At 39.4% G+C, this 15,593-nt stretch overlaps 1 protein-coding gene across 1 annotated transcript in view; it reads right to left on the bottom strand.

Annotated features, from left to right (window-relative positions):
• LOC112151354 (melanoma receptor tyrosine-protein kinase) overlaps positions 1-12,156 on the bottom strand; it is a 49,897-nt gene extending 37,741 nt beyond the window's left edge. Inside the window, exon 1 of the mRNA XM_024280234.2 lies at positions 11,973-12,156. Coding sequence (XP_024136002.1) covers positions 11,973-12,072 — 100 coding nt within the window. The 5' untranslated portion in view covers positions 12,073-12,156. The remainder of the gene's footprint in view (positions 1-11,972) is intronic.
• Positions 12,157-15,593: the final 3,437 nt, after the last annotated feature.

The following is a 15,593-nucleotide window of genomic DNA, read 5'->3' on the forward strand; positions in this document are numbered from 1 at the left end:
CCTTAGAACTGTCTTAGAACACAAGTCAAGGCCCGCGGGCCGGATCCGGCCCTCCAGATCATTTTATTTTATTGTTATTCATGGCCCGATGTTATCCTGCGTATATTTCTTACTGGTATCATTTTCATTAAAAAATATATATTTTCATGGAGAGTAAAATATTAAAAGTTATTTAAGGTTTAAGTTGATTTATTCTGGAATAAAATTCACCCCTTTTTATTATTCATAATTATGTGAAAAAGTTACAGTTTTGAAGTTTAAAGTTTTAAAAAATTGAACTCTGCTAGCTTTATAGACTATTTTGACATTTACTAAGATATTTTTAGGTTATTTGGGGTTTAGCTAATATTTCAGTTACATGCTAGCTGTTTTCGCTAATTTAGGCTTTTTTCAGTTTTTTAGGCTATTTTGAAGTTTAGCTATTTTTTTAGCTACATGCTAGCTCTTTTGGTTAAGCTTAGTTTTTTTGGGTTAATTTAACATTTATCTAATATTTTAGCTGGTTATCAGCTTCAGCGTTTTCAGCTATCAATTTCTGTGTTTTCAGCTATCAGTACTAGCCTCTAGTGTTTTGGATTTTGGCCCCTTGTGCAATTGAGTTTGACACCTCTGTGTTAGAAAAATCTGAATCCTTAATCCTGACCAGAGGAACAAACCCATCTCTCCAGATGTTTTCAGCTACAAACTGACCTAAACTTGTGGCTCAGATCATGCAGATGCAATCAGAGGTCCAGAATGAAGGTTTGGAAACAGCTATTCTCTGTTTGTGAAAGCAGAATGGAGCAGCAGTTCTCCTGACCCAGCACACTCCACAGACCCGGATCAGGCCCAGTGCCCGGCTGCAGGACGGCCCGGTTAATCTGGCATACCCTTCCTTAGCTCCCCTATTGACATTCCTCAGATTCCAGCTCAGAAAATCCCACGAGCTGCTTCTGACAGCTGAGCCGAACCTGCCGGCTCCTGCAGAACCGGGCCCGTCCGAACAAGCTCCTCCCACTGGTCTCCTGCAGGTCATGGTAACAAAAAACCCCACAAATAACACTGATGTAGATTAAAGTTTAAAGCAAGAATTAGCACAAGGATATTAAGCTCCGCCTCCTACCATCCAGCACCCAAGTGAACACCCAGAACCGACCCTGCAGACCTCTGAGGCTCTGCTAATTATGCTAACGCCATTGCCATGGTAACCACAGGACTTTAGCCATGCTTTCCTGCAGGATTGTAAAGAAACAAAAGACGGTACGGTCCTTCAAAGAGTCAAAGCACCGGGAACCTCACAAACACACACACACACATGCATACTAATACACACACAAACACACACAGACACACACACCCAGACTAATACATACAAACAGATGAGGACTCTCACACAAAATCTCCCATACTAGTTTACAAACACACAAAAAAACACACAAATGTGCATACTAATATACACACAAAAACACGCGAACGTGCATACTAGCATACACTCAAGCATGTATACTAAATATACACACAAACACAAACGTGCATACTAATATACACACAAACACAAATGTGCATACTAATATACACACAAAAACCGACAAATGGGCAAACTAATATATACACAAAAACACAAACATGCATTTTAATATACACACAAACACAAACATGCATGCTAATATACACACAAACACACATGCACGTCTGGGCTCCCTTACACACAGTCACACCACACATACATGCAGAATTACACACACTTGCACAAACTTATGCAGGCACACACAATTCACACACACAAAAGAACACACACACACAAACTTACACACACACACAATAATACAGAGCAGCACACACACACCTGCTACCAGCCTCAGTCCCCCAGACTCACACACATGAACAGACACACTCACAGCCTTGAAGGAGCTCTGTAGTCACAACATAGTGTTGATGTTTGCTGCAGCTGGAGTCGTGAACTCTGAAGAGCTCTGCTGATTTTCTACAACCACAAACCCGTCTGCATTACAGGACAACCTAACAGCTCTTCTGATCTACACCTGAAGCTCAGTGTTGCACAAAGCATTCTGGGTAACAGGTTACCCAAAATGTACGCCGTTAAAAATTCTGTGCAGACAAAGATTAAAGAGCACAAAATCTATTCAAAGTAACTTTTTTTACCAGCCTGACTGAGTTTTCAGAAGTTCTTCCTCCACAGTCTCACAGGCGGGTTCAGAGCCATGATTTGAGGTTGAAGTCATGAACTCAGAGCGCACTCACACCAGAAACTTCACAGTGACCCTGAGCAAATGTGTGATGGGTTTGTCTGCTGCTCATGCTCTGTCCTGGGCTCAGACATAACTAAGAGAACTGTGACAAGACAACTCGTAGAGATAAAACTTTAAAAACGTAACTTTAACATAATTATGAACTAGATATATAGCATTACCTGTGATACTACTAGTGTGAATGCTGTAAACTGAATTTGGCCGCTGAAGATGCTGAAGCTGATGATAGCCAGCTAAAATATTAGCTAAATATTAGCTGAGTTAGAAATGAGCGTAAGATAACATTGAGCCATTAATAATAATAACATAAAATAATCTGGAGGACCGGATCAAGCCCTCCAGATTATTTTATGTGATACCCAAACCTGAAAGGTAACAACTCTGCCAAACGATGACATCAGTTATGTAACATGTTATCTGTCAGTCACTCAAAACGACTGACAATAAGAACTGACCACACCTTCCATTCCTGAATCGATGGCTGTATTCAGACTGCACACATTTGGGAATGCACCCAAACGGACCCGGGTCCAGGACCAGAAACCGCCCTCAGACCCATCTTTCTTGTATTCAGATGGAGTTTCCTCAATACCGTCTGAATTCACTCTGCCCTTAGAGCAGAAAAACTGGACCAAAATGGCCACCATAGCCGGTGGTCACGTGATCTAACAGATGAAACAACATCAGACATAAAAAATGGTCATTTATTTTAACACAACAAAAACTTCTGAGAGGATTTTCTGTGTCTTGTTACACTGCACACTCCTGGTGCTGCTGTGACGTCATTTTAAAAGCTACCTTGTATTTCCTTAACAGAATTCCCTAAAAAACAATACCATAAACCCACAACGATGAGACACAGCGACTCATTATAATGGGTTGGATAAATGCACTCATTATAACAACTTTCAACGAGATCCACGTTGCTTCTCACTGTTTTCCCGACAATCTTTTTGTCAGAGACACTTGATAGCCGTTATCTTGCTAGTAACCGTCCTGCAGCATGCCTCCATTGTGCCAAAGCAGCATGAAAAAGTGTTGAACGTCCCGGTTGACGGCAGTCTGAATGCAGTTCAAGACTCTGTCCGCACCAAATTAAGCAGACTTGGTCCGGACAGAACTGTTCCACGAGTCTGAATACACTCTAAATCAGGGGTGTCAAACTCAATTGCACAAGGGGCCAAAATCCAAAACACACCTTAGATCGCGGGACGAACAGGATAAACATTTATTGAACACTCTAAAACTACATTTTTAAAACTTTAAAACTGTAGCTTTTAAACATAATTATGAACTACATATTTAGCATTACCAGCGCTCACAAGATCCTAGTGCTGATAGCTGAAGATGCTGAAATTGATAGCTAAAAAAGCTGAAGCTGAAATCACTGAAGTCAAAAGTTGAAAAGGCTGAAGGCTGAAATATTAGCTTAATACCGAATTAGCCTAAAAAATTAAAACTCCAAACAGCCTAAAAAATGTTTAAAATAATCCTCGGTCCGAGTTGGTCTGAGTTGACGTTTCTATGGCAACTACTGTCACCAATCAGGACGGAGCTTTTTTGAAGTCCACACCCCTTCCACTGAAAGTGTCTTGAAGCTGTCAATCAAACATTAGAGGTGGGATCGGTGGACGCCAAATGCTTTGATTGAGGTATCTGATTGGTCAGCCTCAAACAAAGGTATCAGAGTAAGAATAAGTTATTCTGACCAATAGAATGACTGAGTTACGCTGTTTATTTCTCTAAAGAATTCTATGGGAGTTTCGATTCTTGGAACCAGCAGGTACTTTCTGTCCACTCTCAGTCCAGTTCCCATATATAGTCAATGGGTGGACCCAACAAATGACTTTCTTTTGGCCATCTTCAACATATTGCTGTGGTGGGCGGAGTCAGGCTTCAGTTACTGACGTCAGAATGAAGTCAGCAAAATTCCGACTGAAACGAGGATTTCTGCTCAGATAAGACGATGTCACTTCTTCACGTCATGGCCCTTCGTGTTTATGTGCAGGTCTCCATTGGTTGTTTGTTTTATGTTCTGGTTGCTTTTAACCTCTAGAATTTTCCGCTGAAACTTCTCCTTTCAGGCCACACAACTCCTGGTGGTTTTCAGATTAGCATTATAAAGATGTTGGCAGAGAGCAGAGTTTATTCCAGCATGTCTTGTATTTCCTGCTCTTCTGCTCTCTTATTGGACGGGCATTAAGGTGTGTCATACTTCTGCACACTTCATCACTGTCAAGCAACAACTCCGTCATTTGTTTGTTTTTTTAACTTTAAAGGTATAAAAAATGTGTTCTGTTTTGAGGGGATTTCTGAAAGTGACTTTGGTTCAGCTGATCTCAGTTTCTAAGAGTTCCTTCAGTTCAATGAATAATCTCAACATCTAATAGCAGGTGTTCAGAGATTGTTCTGAGCAGAACCTCTGGAGGAACTTTTTCATCTCCAGAACCTTTAGGACCTCTGTAACTGTCAAGAATGTCCTCAGAAACATTAGAAGACATTTCCACCCCTTCTCCTTCAAGAACATCAATCAACTCTCTGGATTCTCCAGATAAACTTTTATTCACACAAACTGGAAGTAAAAGAGAAGCTGCAAATGTGGTTTTCAGAGAAGCACAAGCCAGAAAAAAACTGAGTAGATCTTCTATTAAGTATGAAGACTTTGGGGGTTATTCAAATACCTTCTACAGCCTTGTTTAGGATATAGGAGAGCTCTGGCTCAAGCTCTAAAGAAACCTCTAAGGTAGGATTTCCACACACCACCATGACTGTTTTCTATCCCACACTGTATGAAAACAACTGTCATCTTTAGTCACATGCACCATTCTACATTTTGAGATCATGGGTTTACCTTAATACCTGTACGGGTCACCTGTGTGCCCCGTACAGGTAAGGGCAGTAGTGACTAAGGCATAAATCAGGTGTGTTTAAGCAGAACGGCATTGCAAACATGTCAGGCAGCGAGCTTCAGTTGGGAAACCCCTTCCTAAGGTCCTACTCATAGCACAAAAATCTGTCTGAGCTGCCAGCGCCACACGAGGGAGATTGCTTATCCAACCGAGCTCCACTCACAAACCAAACTGTCGGTCGGGCTGATAATTACACCTTCCTACTGTAGCAAGATGAAAGTGTTGACGTGTTTGCTTTCAGTTAAAATAAACCATTGCAACCTTCAGTTCTCCTAGTTTTGTTTTTCATGCTCGGGACTACATCCACGCGTCGTTCTGGTGACGTCACAACGTTAACATCTGTCGCAGCATCACATCTGTCGCAGCATCACATCTGTCGCAGCAGGAGCCAGAAGAACGGCACCAGAGGGAACATTCCAAACGAGGAGTGCTTTGTGGCCGAATGGCACCGGTTCATTGTGCTGTGAGTGCACTCTAAATCAGGAATAGGCAACTTCAGGCCTCGAGGGCCATGGTGTCTACATGACTTCTAGAAATCCAAGCCCTACTAATGACTGATTACCTGGTTCAGGTGTGTGTAGCTAAATAAAACATGCCAGTATGTTGGAAAACATGCAGGGTTGTGGCCCTCGAGGCCTGGAGTTGCCTATCCCTGCTTTAAATCAAAGTAACTTCAAGTTCAGTTATAGTCTCTAGTATCACTGTCCAACCTGCTGCTGATCACCTGAATCAGGTGTGTTCAACAGCAGGGAGGTCACACCTTGGATTGCGTTTTGAAGAAGATCAACATTTATTAAACACTCTAAAAATACATTTTTAAACCTTTATAAACGCAACTTAACATAATTATGAACTAGATATATAGCATTACCTGCAATAATGCTAGTATTGAAACTGTAAGATGAATTTAGCCGCTGAAGATGCTAGTGCTAATAGCTGAAGATGCTAGCGCTGATAGCTGAAGATGCTGAAATTGATAATTAAAATGACTGAAGGTGACAGTGGAATTTACTCAAGTTGATAGCTGAAATCACTGAAGCTAGCTGAAAAAGCTGAAACTTATAGCCAACTAAAATATTAGCTAAATGCCAAATTAGCTTTAAAACTTAGGTTAGCCAAAACAGCTAGCTGAAATGAATACCTACACTTTAAAATAGCCTAAAAAGGTGAAAAACGCCCAAAGTCTGTAAATATTAGCTATAATCCAAAAAAGCCAAAAAAACTTTTTAAAAGGCCTAAGTTCACCAAAACAGCTAGCATGTGGCTGAAATATTAGCTAAACTCCAAAGCAGCCTAAAAAATCTTAGTAAATGCCAAAATGGTCAAAAAAGCTAGCAGAATGTCAGGTTTTTAAAATATATATACATATTTTGTCAAGAATATACAAGTTAGAAATGAATGATTGAGCAACAAGTCAAGAGTCCCTCAAAACAAAACCTCTCAGTCAACAAAATCCGGCTCATAATTAAATAGTTGTCCACACAAAGAGCAGGCAGTCAGCTGTTTTCACTCAGAGCTGAAACAAACACACGATCACATTAGAGCGTGAACATTGGGCTCAGCGCTTTCTCACCACTTATTCTCTTGTTTTTATTCAGCAGCCTGATGGATTCAACATTCATCCAAATGTCATTATTCACTTGTCCGTCATCGTTCCCAGAAGGCTTCTCTCATTTTCACAAACAACCAGAAGGAAAAACAGATGATCAGGAATGTCAGACCCGATCCTTCAGACAGCCTGAAGTCCAGGGTGACCTGGACCTGCTTTCACAGGTCCTGAAGGGAGGTTTTCAGGACCCGTTACTGCTCCACCAACCAGTGAAGCTTCAACTCTGTGGAGCTTCTTCTTAAACTGAATCACATATTTCAGATTGTCAGTTCAGACACAAAGTCTGGAGCTTCTTTATCAGCTCTGGTTATAAAATACTGAATCCATTGGATTTTCATGATTTAATTAGGTTCTAATTTAATACAATATGATGGTGATATACTTGTTTCCACTATAAAGTCAGTTTTGTTTGGCTAAAAAACAGTTTTCAGGTCATTTGGAAGTGAAAACTCCAGTCAATTTATGAATTTTAGGTTAAAATCTCACAGAAAACACAAGAAACGGATCAAACCAATATCTCAATATGATCCAAATCAATATATCAGATCTAAGTATAAATGTGTTCCTTTAGTACTTTTTTAATTTGAGTCCGACCTTTACCAATCAAAAGTATTGATAGCAAATCATAGTGAAGGTTTTCTGCAGTCGTAGAATGTTGTGTTGATGTGATTCGTTACATGTTTGTCTTAGTTTTTCTATTTACTAACAAACATAAAAAAACGTTATTAAAATGGTTATCAAAGGGCTACGACAGCTGTTAGCCTTTTGACCTGCTTTTCTTTGGAATATATTAAAAGATGCTCTGAAATGTAGTCAGTCTTTGACCTTTGTAAGATCATCAAACCTTTGTCCGTGCACCACTATGGATGGAACAAAAACCTGACGTGAACATTTGTGACCCCCTCCCAGAAGGAGTTTTAACTCTCAGTGTTTCTCTACCAGTCAAAACAAAGGAGAATGAGAATGAAGATTTATTAGCGATCATCTGCTTCTGCACAGATGACAGGAGGATCTGAGTCTCTGGGTCTGGAGTTTACACAAGTCTAAAGCGTAAAGAGAGTTTTGAATCTGCAGTTTGTCTTTGGGACTGAAGAAAAGCGCCAGCAAACACAGAGTTACCAATGAAACTGCTGTCCAGTTGGGAGGTTATAAACAGCAACTATTAGTATCACATGAGGACAGCTTCACTTTAATAGCTCGAGTTTGGCTTCGATTCTGAGGTCAACACTTTATGAACAAAACACGTTGGCTTTGATTGATTGATTGATTGAGTGAGTGATTGATTGACACCAAAATGCAGGAACAATGACATCACATTCATTTTTGAGACGCCACTAGAAAACAAAGACTCGTTCTCGTTTCCTGTCATCAGAACCACAGATCATCGGATACTAAAAAGCAGAAATTCTTTGTTCTGCTGACATGACTGACCTCCTGACCCCTGCCAGACCTCTTCCGTCATCTGGATCAGGTCTGTCGTCAGATTCTAGAGTCAGAACCAAACAAGCGTCACACAGCTTCTATGCTCCACAGATCTAGAAGAGACTTCCAGGAAACCTGAGATCATCTAAAACGTGTCAAAGTCAAGGCCCGGGGGCCGGAACCGGCCCTCTGAGTAATTCTATCCGGCCCTCCAGATCATTTTATTTTATTGTTATCTTACACTTATTTTTAGCTTGTATAATTTTGACAAAACATATTTCTTTGGAGAGTAAAATATTAAAGTTATTTAAGGTTTAAATTGATTTCTTCTGGAATAATATTCCTGCCTTTTTATTATTCATAGTTATGCTAAAAAGTTACAGTTTTAACGTTTTAAAATGGGCATTCTGTTAACTTTTTGGACTATTTTGGCATTTAATAAGATTTTTGAGGCTATTTGGAGTTTAGCTAATATTTCAGCTACATGCTAGCTGTTTAGACTAATTTAGTTGTTTTTTTTCTGTTTTTTTTTTTTTTTGTAAGTTTGTTAGACTGTTTTGAAGTAAGACAAATATTTCCATGCTAGCTGTTTTGACTAATTTAGGCTTTTTCTTTTGTTTTTTAAGCTATTTTGAAGTTTCACTATTTTTTTCAGCTGCATGCTAGCTGTTTTCGTTAACCTAAGTTTAGCTTTTGCCGTTTTTCAGGCTAATTTGGCATTTAGCCCATATTTCAGCTGGCTATTAGCTTCAGCGTTTTCAGCTAAGAACTGCAGCATCATCAACTTCAGCGGCCAAATTCAGCTTACAACATTCACACTAGCATTATTGCACGTAATGCTTTATATCTAGTTCATAATTATATTAAAAAGTTTTGTTTTTAAGTTTTAAAAATGTAGTTTTAGAGTGTTTAATAAATGTTTATCCTGTTTGACCTGCGACCTAATGTGTGTTTTGGATTTTGGGCCGTAGTGCGATTGAGTTTGACACCCCTGATCTAAAACATCCAGTTTATCTATTTCTAGAGTAAAGACACACCTGTTCTCACCTGCATTTGATTTGTTTTTATTCAGTAGGACATCCACACTGTAACTTTAACATTAGTTTTAACATAATTTCCTTGAACTTTCTTTGAATCTTCATTTAAATATTTATTTCACTGTTTAATGTAAATCACATTGAGTAGTTTTTATACATGGCTTAATGATGCTGGAATGAAAAGTGTCATAGATATTTAATCTAAGAAAAGTGTTTGTTAAAATACTTCAATTCATTTTTTGGTTAAAAGAGTAACGTTTATTTTAATTTGATTTAGAATTTAATGTTACTGGAGTTTTTGTTTAAATCTATTAAATTATATATAATTTCAGAACATACACATTTTTGTCATCCTGTGAATTCTCAAAGAGGAGCAGCTTTGGGATGAGACCTAAATGTTACTCGTATGAGACACAAATGAGGCCGTTTCAGGTTTCTGTGTGTCAATGTTTGTGTAAACGCAGCTGAACTTTAGCAGTTTTTCCTGCACCATCCAATGATTCAAAACAAACATATTTATACGTCATGTTTTTTCTGTCGCTGACTAAAGATCTACATGACGGTGGGGTACAACTGAGAACACAGTTGACCGCGTCGTCCCCAAACGCAGCATGCAGCAGAACAAGTATGGGAGGGATTCAGGTAAACATGTTCCAGACACACACCAGGCCTTCAGAAAGACATCCTGAACCTCCAGCAGAGCCTGTTCGGTGGATATTTCAGACAATCTGTGGTTCAAGCGCCAAATTCTGCATGGATGTACCAGAGGATCCCCTCTTTCAGAAAGTCATGGCAGCTACCAGAAAATCCAAAATGGCTGCCGTTGTAGCAGTGGCAGCCATACACTCAATTATGACAAAGTATTCGATGTCTATTTGCCCCATGTCTCCACAACATGAGCTGTTAATAGAATACTACTAATAGCACTACTACAACTAATATTAATAGTACTAGTAGAATTATACTACTATAAATATACATACATATCATTTATATTATGGCAGTCGAGATTAACACGCGATTATTTCCTAAAAATTACACAATAATGTTTATTAACGTAAATTAATTACAATCATCCTCTACTTCACGCCGGACGGTTCAGGCTTCCGGGGCGCGCATTAGCTTCTGATAATGCACACTTAGTCTGGCATTGTTATACGCAAAACATGCTCACTTACAAAAGAAATAAATATTCAACTGATTCTTACTACTTTATCTTGTTTTTTTTTTGTTGTTTGTTTGTTTGTTTAGATTACTTTTTTCACAAAAGGCGGTCAATTAGATACGCGGTGTGGCCCGTCGTCACGGTAACACAGGAACGCATCGCTGAGCCGGCACCGACCTCAACAGTAAAGGAAAGTGATGCTGATCGTCACGATGAGTTCAATGAAGCAAAAATTTGATTTTTGAAGAAGTCTGCGCAGTGATGTATTTAATTTATGTGACTTGAACTTCTTTTTTGGGGGTAAATCCAAACCCAGCAGCCAATCAGAATCAAGTATTCCCCAGACCACAGTATAAGTTAATTAAAAGAGCAGAAACACAATGGTGGTATATCAGCATCTTTGCTCTCTTGAGTAATACTGCAGACATTAAGGTCTGTACAGCTTATTTTACTGTTTTGTGCTCACACAATACACTTCTGAGTAACACTATAAATGTAGAAATTTCCGATCAAAAACGTTCTTTCTAATCCGTTTTTGTTCAAAAGCTGCATATTGTCATATAAAAATTTTCTTGCATTAATCTGATTAATTGTTTTAATTGATCGATGGCACTTACAGCTCCACTACAAACAAATCATTTTATCAGGGAACTCTGGTCATGAACCATCAGCCTTTAGAGTCTAAACGACAGAAAAACCTCTCAATAAAAGTTTAAAAACTGTTCATTCTTCAAATTTTGATTTTGTTTGTGATTTTACCAAATTTCTTTTCACAAAGATTCTGAAAAATGTTAATTTTATTTGTCAGATTATGATTACTGGATTGACTCAGAAACATTCGACTGAAAATGGACATTTTCCGCACAGATATACGATCAGTTGAGCGTCTTCATACAAGTTCAGGTTTTTCCCCACAGAGACCTCCATGTCTTCTTTTGACCTGATCCTGCGGATCCACCAGCTCCTCTGTGATCTCCTCAGATAGAAACCCTCAGCAGCAGCAGAGCGGCTGACAGACCTGCTCCTGATGAGCTCACCTGTTTGTTTCCAGTGTTTGCGCTTTGAGATGCGAACAAACGGAGCCTCTGATGTAAATATGCAGATGGACAGAGAGGAAAATGTCAACATTCACAGGAATCTCCTGTAAAGACGCTAATCATCTCTGAGGAGCATCCTGTATTTGGGAAAATACAGGAATTCACAACTTCAACAGTCAATTCGGAGCTAAAACACTTATTGGTCTGAAGCTGAAACTTCCTGAAAAACTGGTTTCAAATGTAAGACGTTTCAAAGGAGTTTGAGTGTTTTATTTAATAAAGTTTTGAATGAGATCCTGACGGAGCAGATGTTTTAGTTTTTTTCTCCTAGGAATAAATCTGTGATTGAAGATGAACGGTTTATTTTATATTTAAGTGTCAGAATTTGCACCTGAAAACCTCTTGTAGAATAAAACTTCTCAGGTGAGTTCTTCAGAACCTCAGACTTCTGACATCCACGTACAGAAGTTGACAGACTATCCAGGACGCAGCGGGAGCGCAGAGCCCTGCTGGCCGTCCTCTCCCTCCCCGGACTCGGACCTACCTCTGCGGTCGTCTCCGGCTCTGACGCGGCAGCTGAGGCCGAGCAGCAGCAGCAGCAGCAGCGGCAGCCGCGTGCGCGCTCCCCGGGGCAGCAGCTCCATGCGCTCTCTGGTTCCTGACGCTCTGCTGCGGATCCGCGGAGCTCCGTCCGCTTTGCGCGCAGAAGCTGAATGACTGCGCTGCGCTCACAAGCACGCGCGGGCGGGCGCACACACCCCTCCTCTTTTTCGCTCTCCACACCCCCCAGACAAAAGAAATGTCATTAATATTAATTTAATGAGCGGGAAAACAATTAAAGCAGAATCTGGAGCGAAATAGAAAGATCTTCAGCTTACAAAAACATTTCAAACTTTGAATTGTCACGTTTAAGAAAGTTCAGCTGCTCATGGAGCTGAATCAATGAAGACATCCAGATTGTTGTTCAGCTTTCAGCATCTGACTCCCACTCTCGTTCAAAATGTATCCCGCTACTTTGTTTTCGTTTTTATTTAGTCATAATGTAAAACGTTACATTGAATTGCATCCGCTCCCAGCATGCAGCGGTGGCTGAGTCCCTGTTTCTACATTTCGTTACTGTAACGCAGTGTAGTCAGGCCCAGGTCACCGGTTCGATTCCCCCAATGACCTTCCTGCAAGGAGTTTATAATCAACCTGCATGCATGGTTAAATGGGTAGTAGACTCTCTGGTTTCTCTCACAGACTTAAATATGCAGTAAAAGTAAAGCATTTTTATTAAGTTCACTAAGTATGAATAACACAGAGATTTTACTAAACGGTAAAAAAATAAAAATAAAAACAATTTGCTTCACTTTGCTTCCAAACTTGTAATTTCTGCAAATTCAGCTTCAACAACTTAAAACACATTCAAAAATAAATTATAATTCCAACCCATTTGTGATAAATGTCTGAACATAAAGAAAATGTATTGAAGTGATAGTCAAGAGCAAACATTGCATTTAAAACCCCTCACTAGAGAGTAAGCTGTCCTAACATGTCATTTACTATGACCAGCACATGTGGTTTAGTGTAATACCGCCATCAGCCAATAGAGGGCGCTGTTGTCATGTAAGACCATTGACTGTATATAAGAACTGGACTGAACAAACCCCCTAACTTTCGTGTTCCATATAGGAAAGTATCCAGCACCAAATTTAGGCTTCTCTCAGTTTTTTAGCCTTTTTTGAAGTTTAGATATGTTTTCAGCTACATGCTAGCTGTTTTGGCTAACCTTAGCTTTTTTTTCCAGTTTTTTAGGCTAATTTAGCATTTAGCTAATATTTTAGCTGGCTATAAGCTTCAGCATTTTCAGCTATCAGCTTCAGTGTTTTTAGCTGGCAATTTCAGCATCTTCAGCAGCCAAATTCAGCTTACAGCATTCACACTAGCATTATCACAGGTAATGCATCTAGTTCATAATTATGTTAAAAAGTTACAGTTTTAAAGTTATAAAAATGTAGGTTTAGAGTGTTTAATAAACTTGAATGACAGCATGATGGTAAGCAGCTCCTGCACCAACCTCTGTCCCATTCTGGACCCGTTTAGACTCAGACCTGGTCAGGGTTTGTGTGGATTCAGGACCTGAAGGTCTCAATGACCTTTAAACGGACATGTTTGCTGTTTGGGGAGATTCTGTTTTAGGATGAATTGATAGAATATTTCAAAACAAGAGTTTACAAGATGATCTGCACAATTAAACAAGCTCTAACACATCACTCTGGTAAAAAAAAAAGATTAATAACATGTTTCTGGTGTTTTGTTTTTGTAAGTTTTTTTTACAATTTCTTGTGGCAATTTTCTCATGATGGAGGACAAATATGAAGATAAATTAAGATTAAAAAAGGTTTCTGAGTATTTCTTTATTCAAATCATTGTGAATCAGGTTGAGACAAAAAAATGTAATTTGAATAAGATGACAGAAAACAAAAGCTTCCTGTTCCAGTCCATTCTGATACATCCATAATTGATCCGTGACCATCTTTGTTTTCCTCGTCTGAGCTGGAATCTGGATCTAAACTGTACAGCTGGTTAACTCTGGTATTGATCCACATTTCGTTGCATTGATAATGTTAGGTTGGGGTTGTGAGGGGCTGTAAGCTAGTGGAAGAGAGTGTAAACAGAGCTCTGAGAGAAGGATGAAGGGTTGTGTCAAAAGATGGATTCCACCTGGAATCAGTTTGTTCAGGCTGATCTTCAGGATCAATCTACACACAATCCTACTCATTCAGACACTCAGTATTTAGTTTTGAAACAAACATATTTCCCTCAGTATTCAAAGTGACACAACAAATAAACAATCAAGGCCAACTTTTGAATGAATTACCCATAACCACCAGAGCTGGCTGGGTTTCAGGGATTTTTACAGTCTATGGTTTCAGGGCGTCCCGTGCCGGTCGGACCACTCTGACTGGAGAACTTCCAGGTCACTGTCATGTCGGCTCCATGGGTCTTCCTCTGAGCTCTGCTTTAAATTTGAGTCAAACCTGGTCAGACATCTCCCTATAGAGTCAGCTGACTGGGTTTTGGAGGAGTGTATCATCATGACATCCCAGGAAGTAAACACAAACATGCCTAAATACTCCTAAAACCAACTTCTTTATGTCAACAAACAATCGGTCTGTCGTTCCGATCAGCTTCTTCAGTGACGCCACACATCAGGATCGATACTGTTGAACTCTTTCAGACGTCAGCTGCCTAAATCCTCACTTTCAGTCCACATCTTGCAGCTGAAAATCTTCAGATGGTTTTGGAAGTGATCTCTGCAGCGAGTCAACCTCATGATGTTTTCAGCCACTGATGTTTTCATGACCTTCATCCTTATTTTTCCATCAGTTCCTGTGAAAAGAGCAGCACAAAAGCAGCTCAGAAACCCGACATGCTCCATCTGAGTCACACCGGTCTGTAAACACAGCATCAGTGGCGGGGTCCTGTGAAGTGGGGCAGCTGCTGGCCTTCACAGAGAAGATGACACCCCCCACGGCCACCACGAGGACAAACAAACATCACCGACCTTCCTCAGGCTCTACTCAGCCTCCTAAATGCTTCAGCAGCCCCACTCGCATCATCTTCTGATCTATTTTCAAAACATTTACTATCAGTCTTTTAATTAGGATTTATGGACAAAATCTAAAAACTTGTCACTTATAGGACATGATTTCTGTAGAGCAGCAGGTGAACTGAATGTTATCTGTGAGTTGTTCTACTAACCCACGTGTCAAAGTCAAGGCCCGGGGGCCGGATCCGGCCCTCCAGATCATTTTATTTTGTTGTTAATATTGGCCTGATATTTTTTTACTCTTATTTTTGATTTGTATAGTTTTGACAAAATATATTTTTACAGAGAGTAAAATATTAAAATTTATTTAAAGTTTAAGTTGATTTATTCTCGAATAATATTCCTGCCTTTTTATTATTCTTATTTATGTTAAAAAGTTACTGTTTTTAAGTTTTTAAAATTGTCATTCTGATTGTTATTTGGACTATTTTGGCATTTACAAAAAATGTTTAGGCTATTTTGGAGTTTAGCTAATATTTCAGCTACATGCTAGCTGTTTTGGGCTTTAGGCTTTAAAAAAAATTTCTTTTTTTTACTATTTTGGAGTTAGGCTAATATTTACACGCTAGC

Source organism: Oryzias melastigma, linkage group LG20 (genome assembly GCF_002922805.2).
Source record: "Oryzias melastigma strain HK-1 linkage group LG20, ASM292280v2, whole genome shotgun sequence".
Classification (NCBI taxonomy): domain Eukaryota; kingdom Metazoa; phylum Chordata; class Actinopteri; order Beloniformes; family Adrianichthyidae; genus Oryzias; species Oryzias melastigma.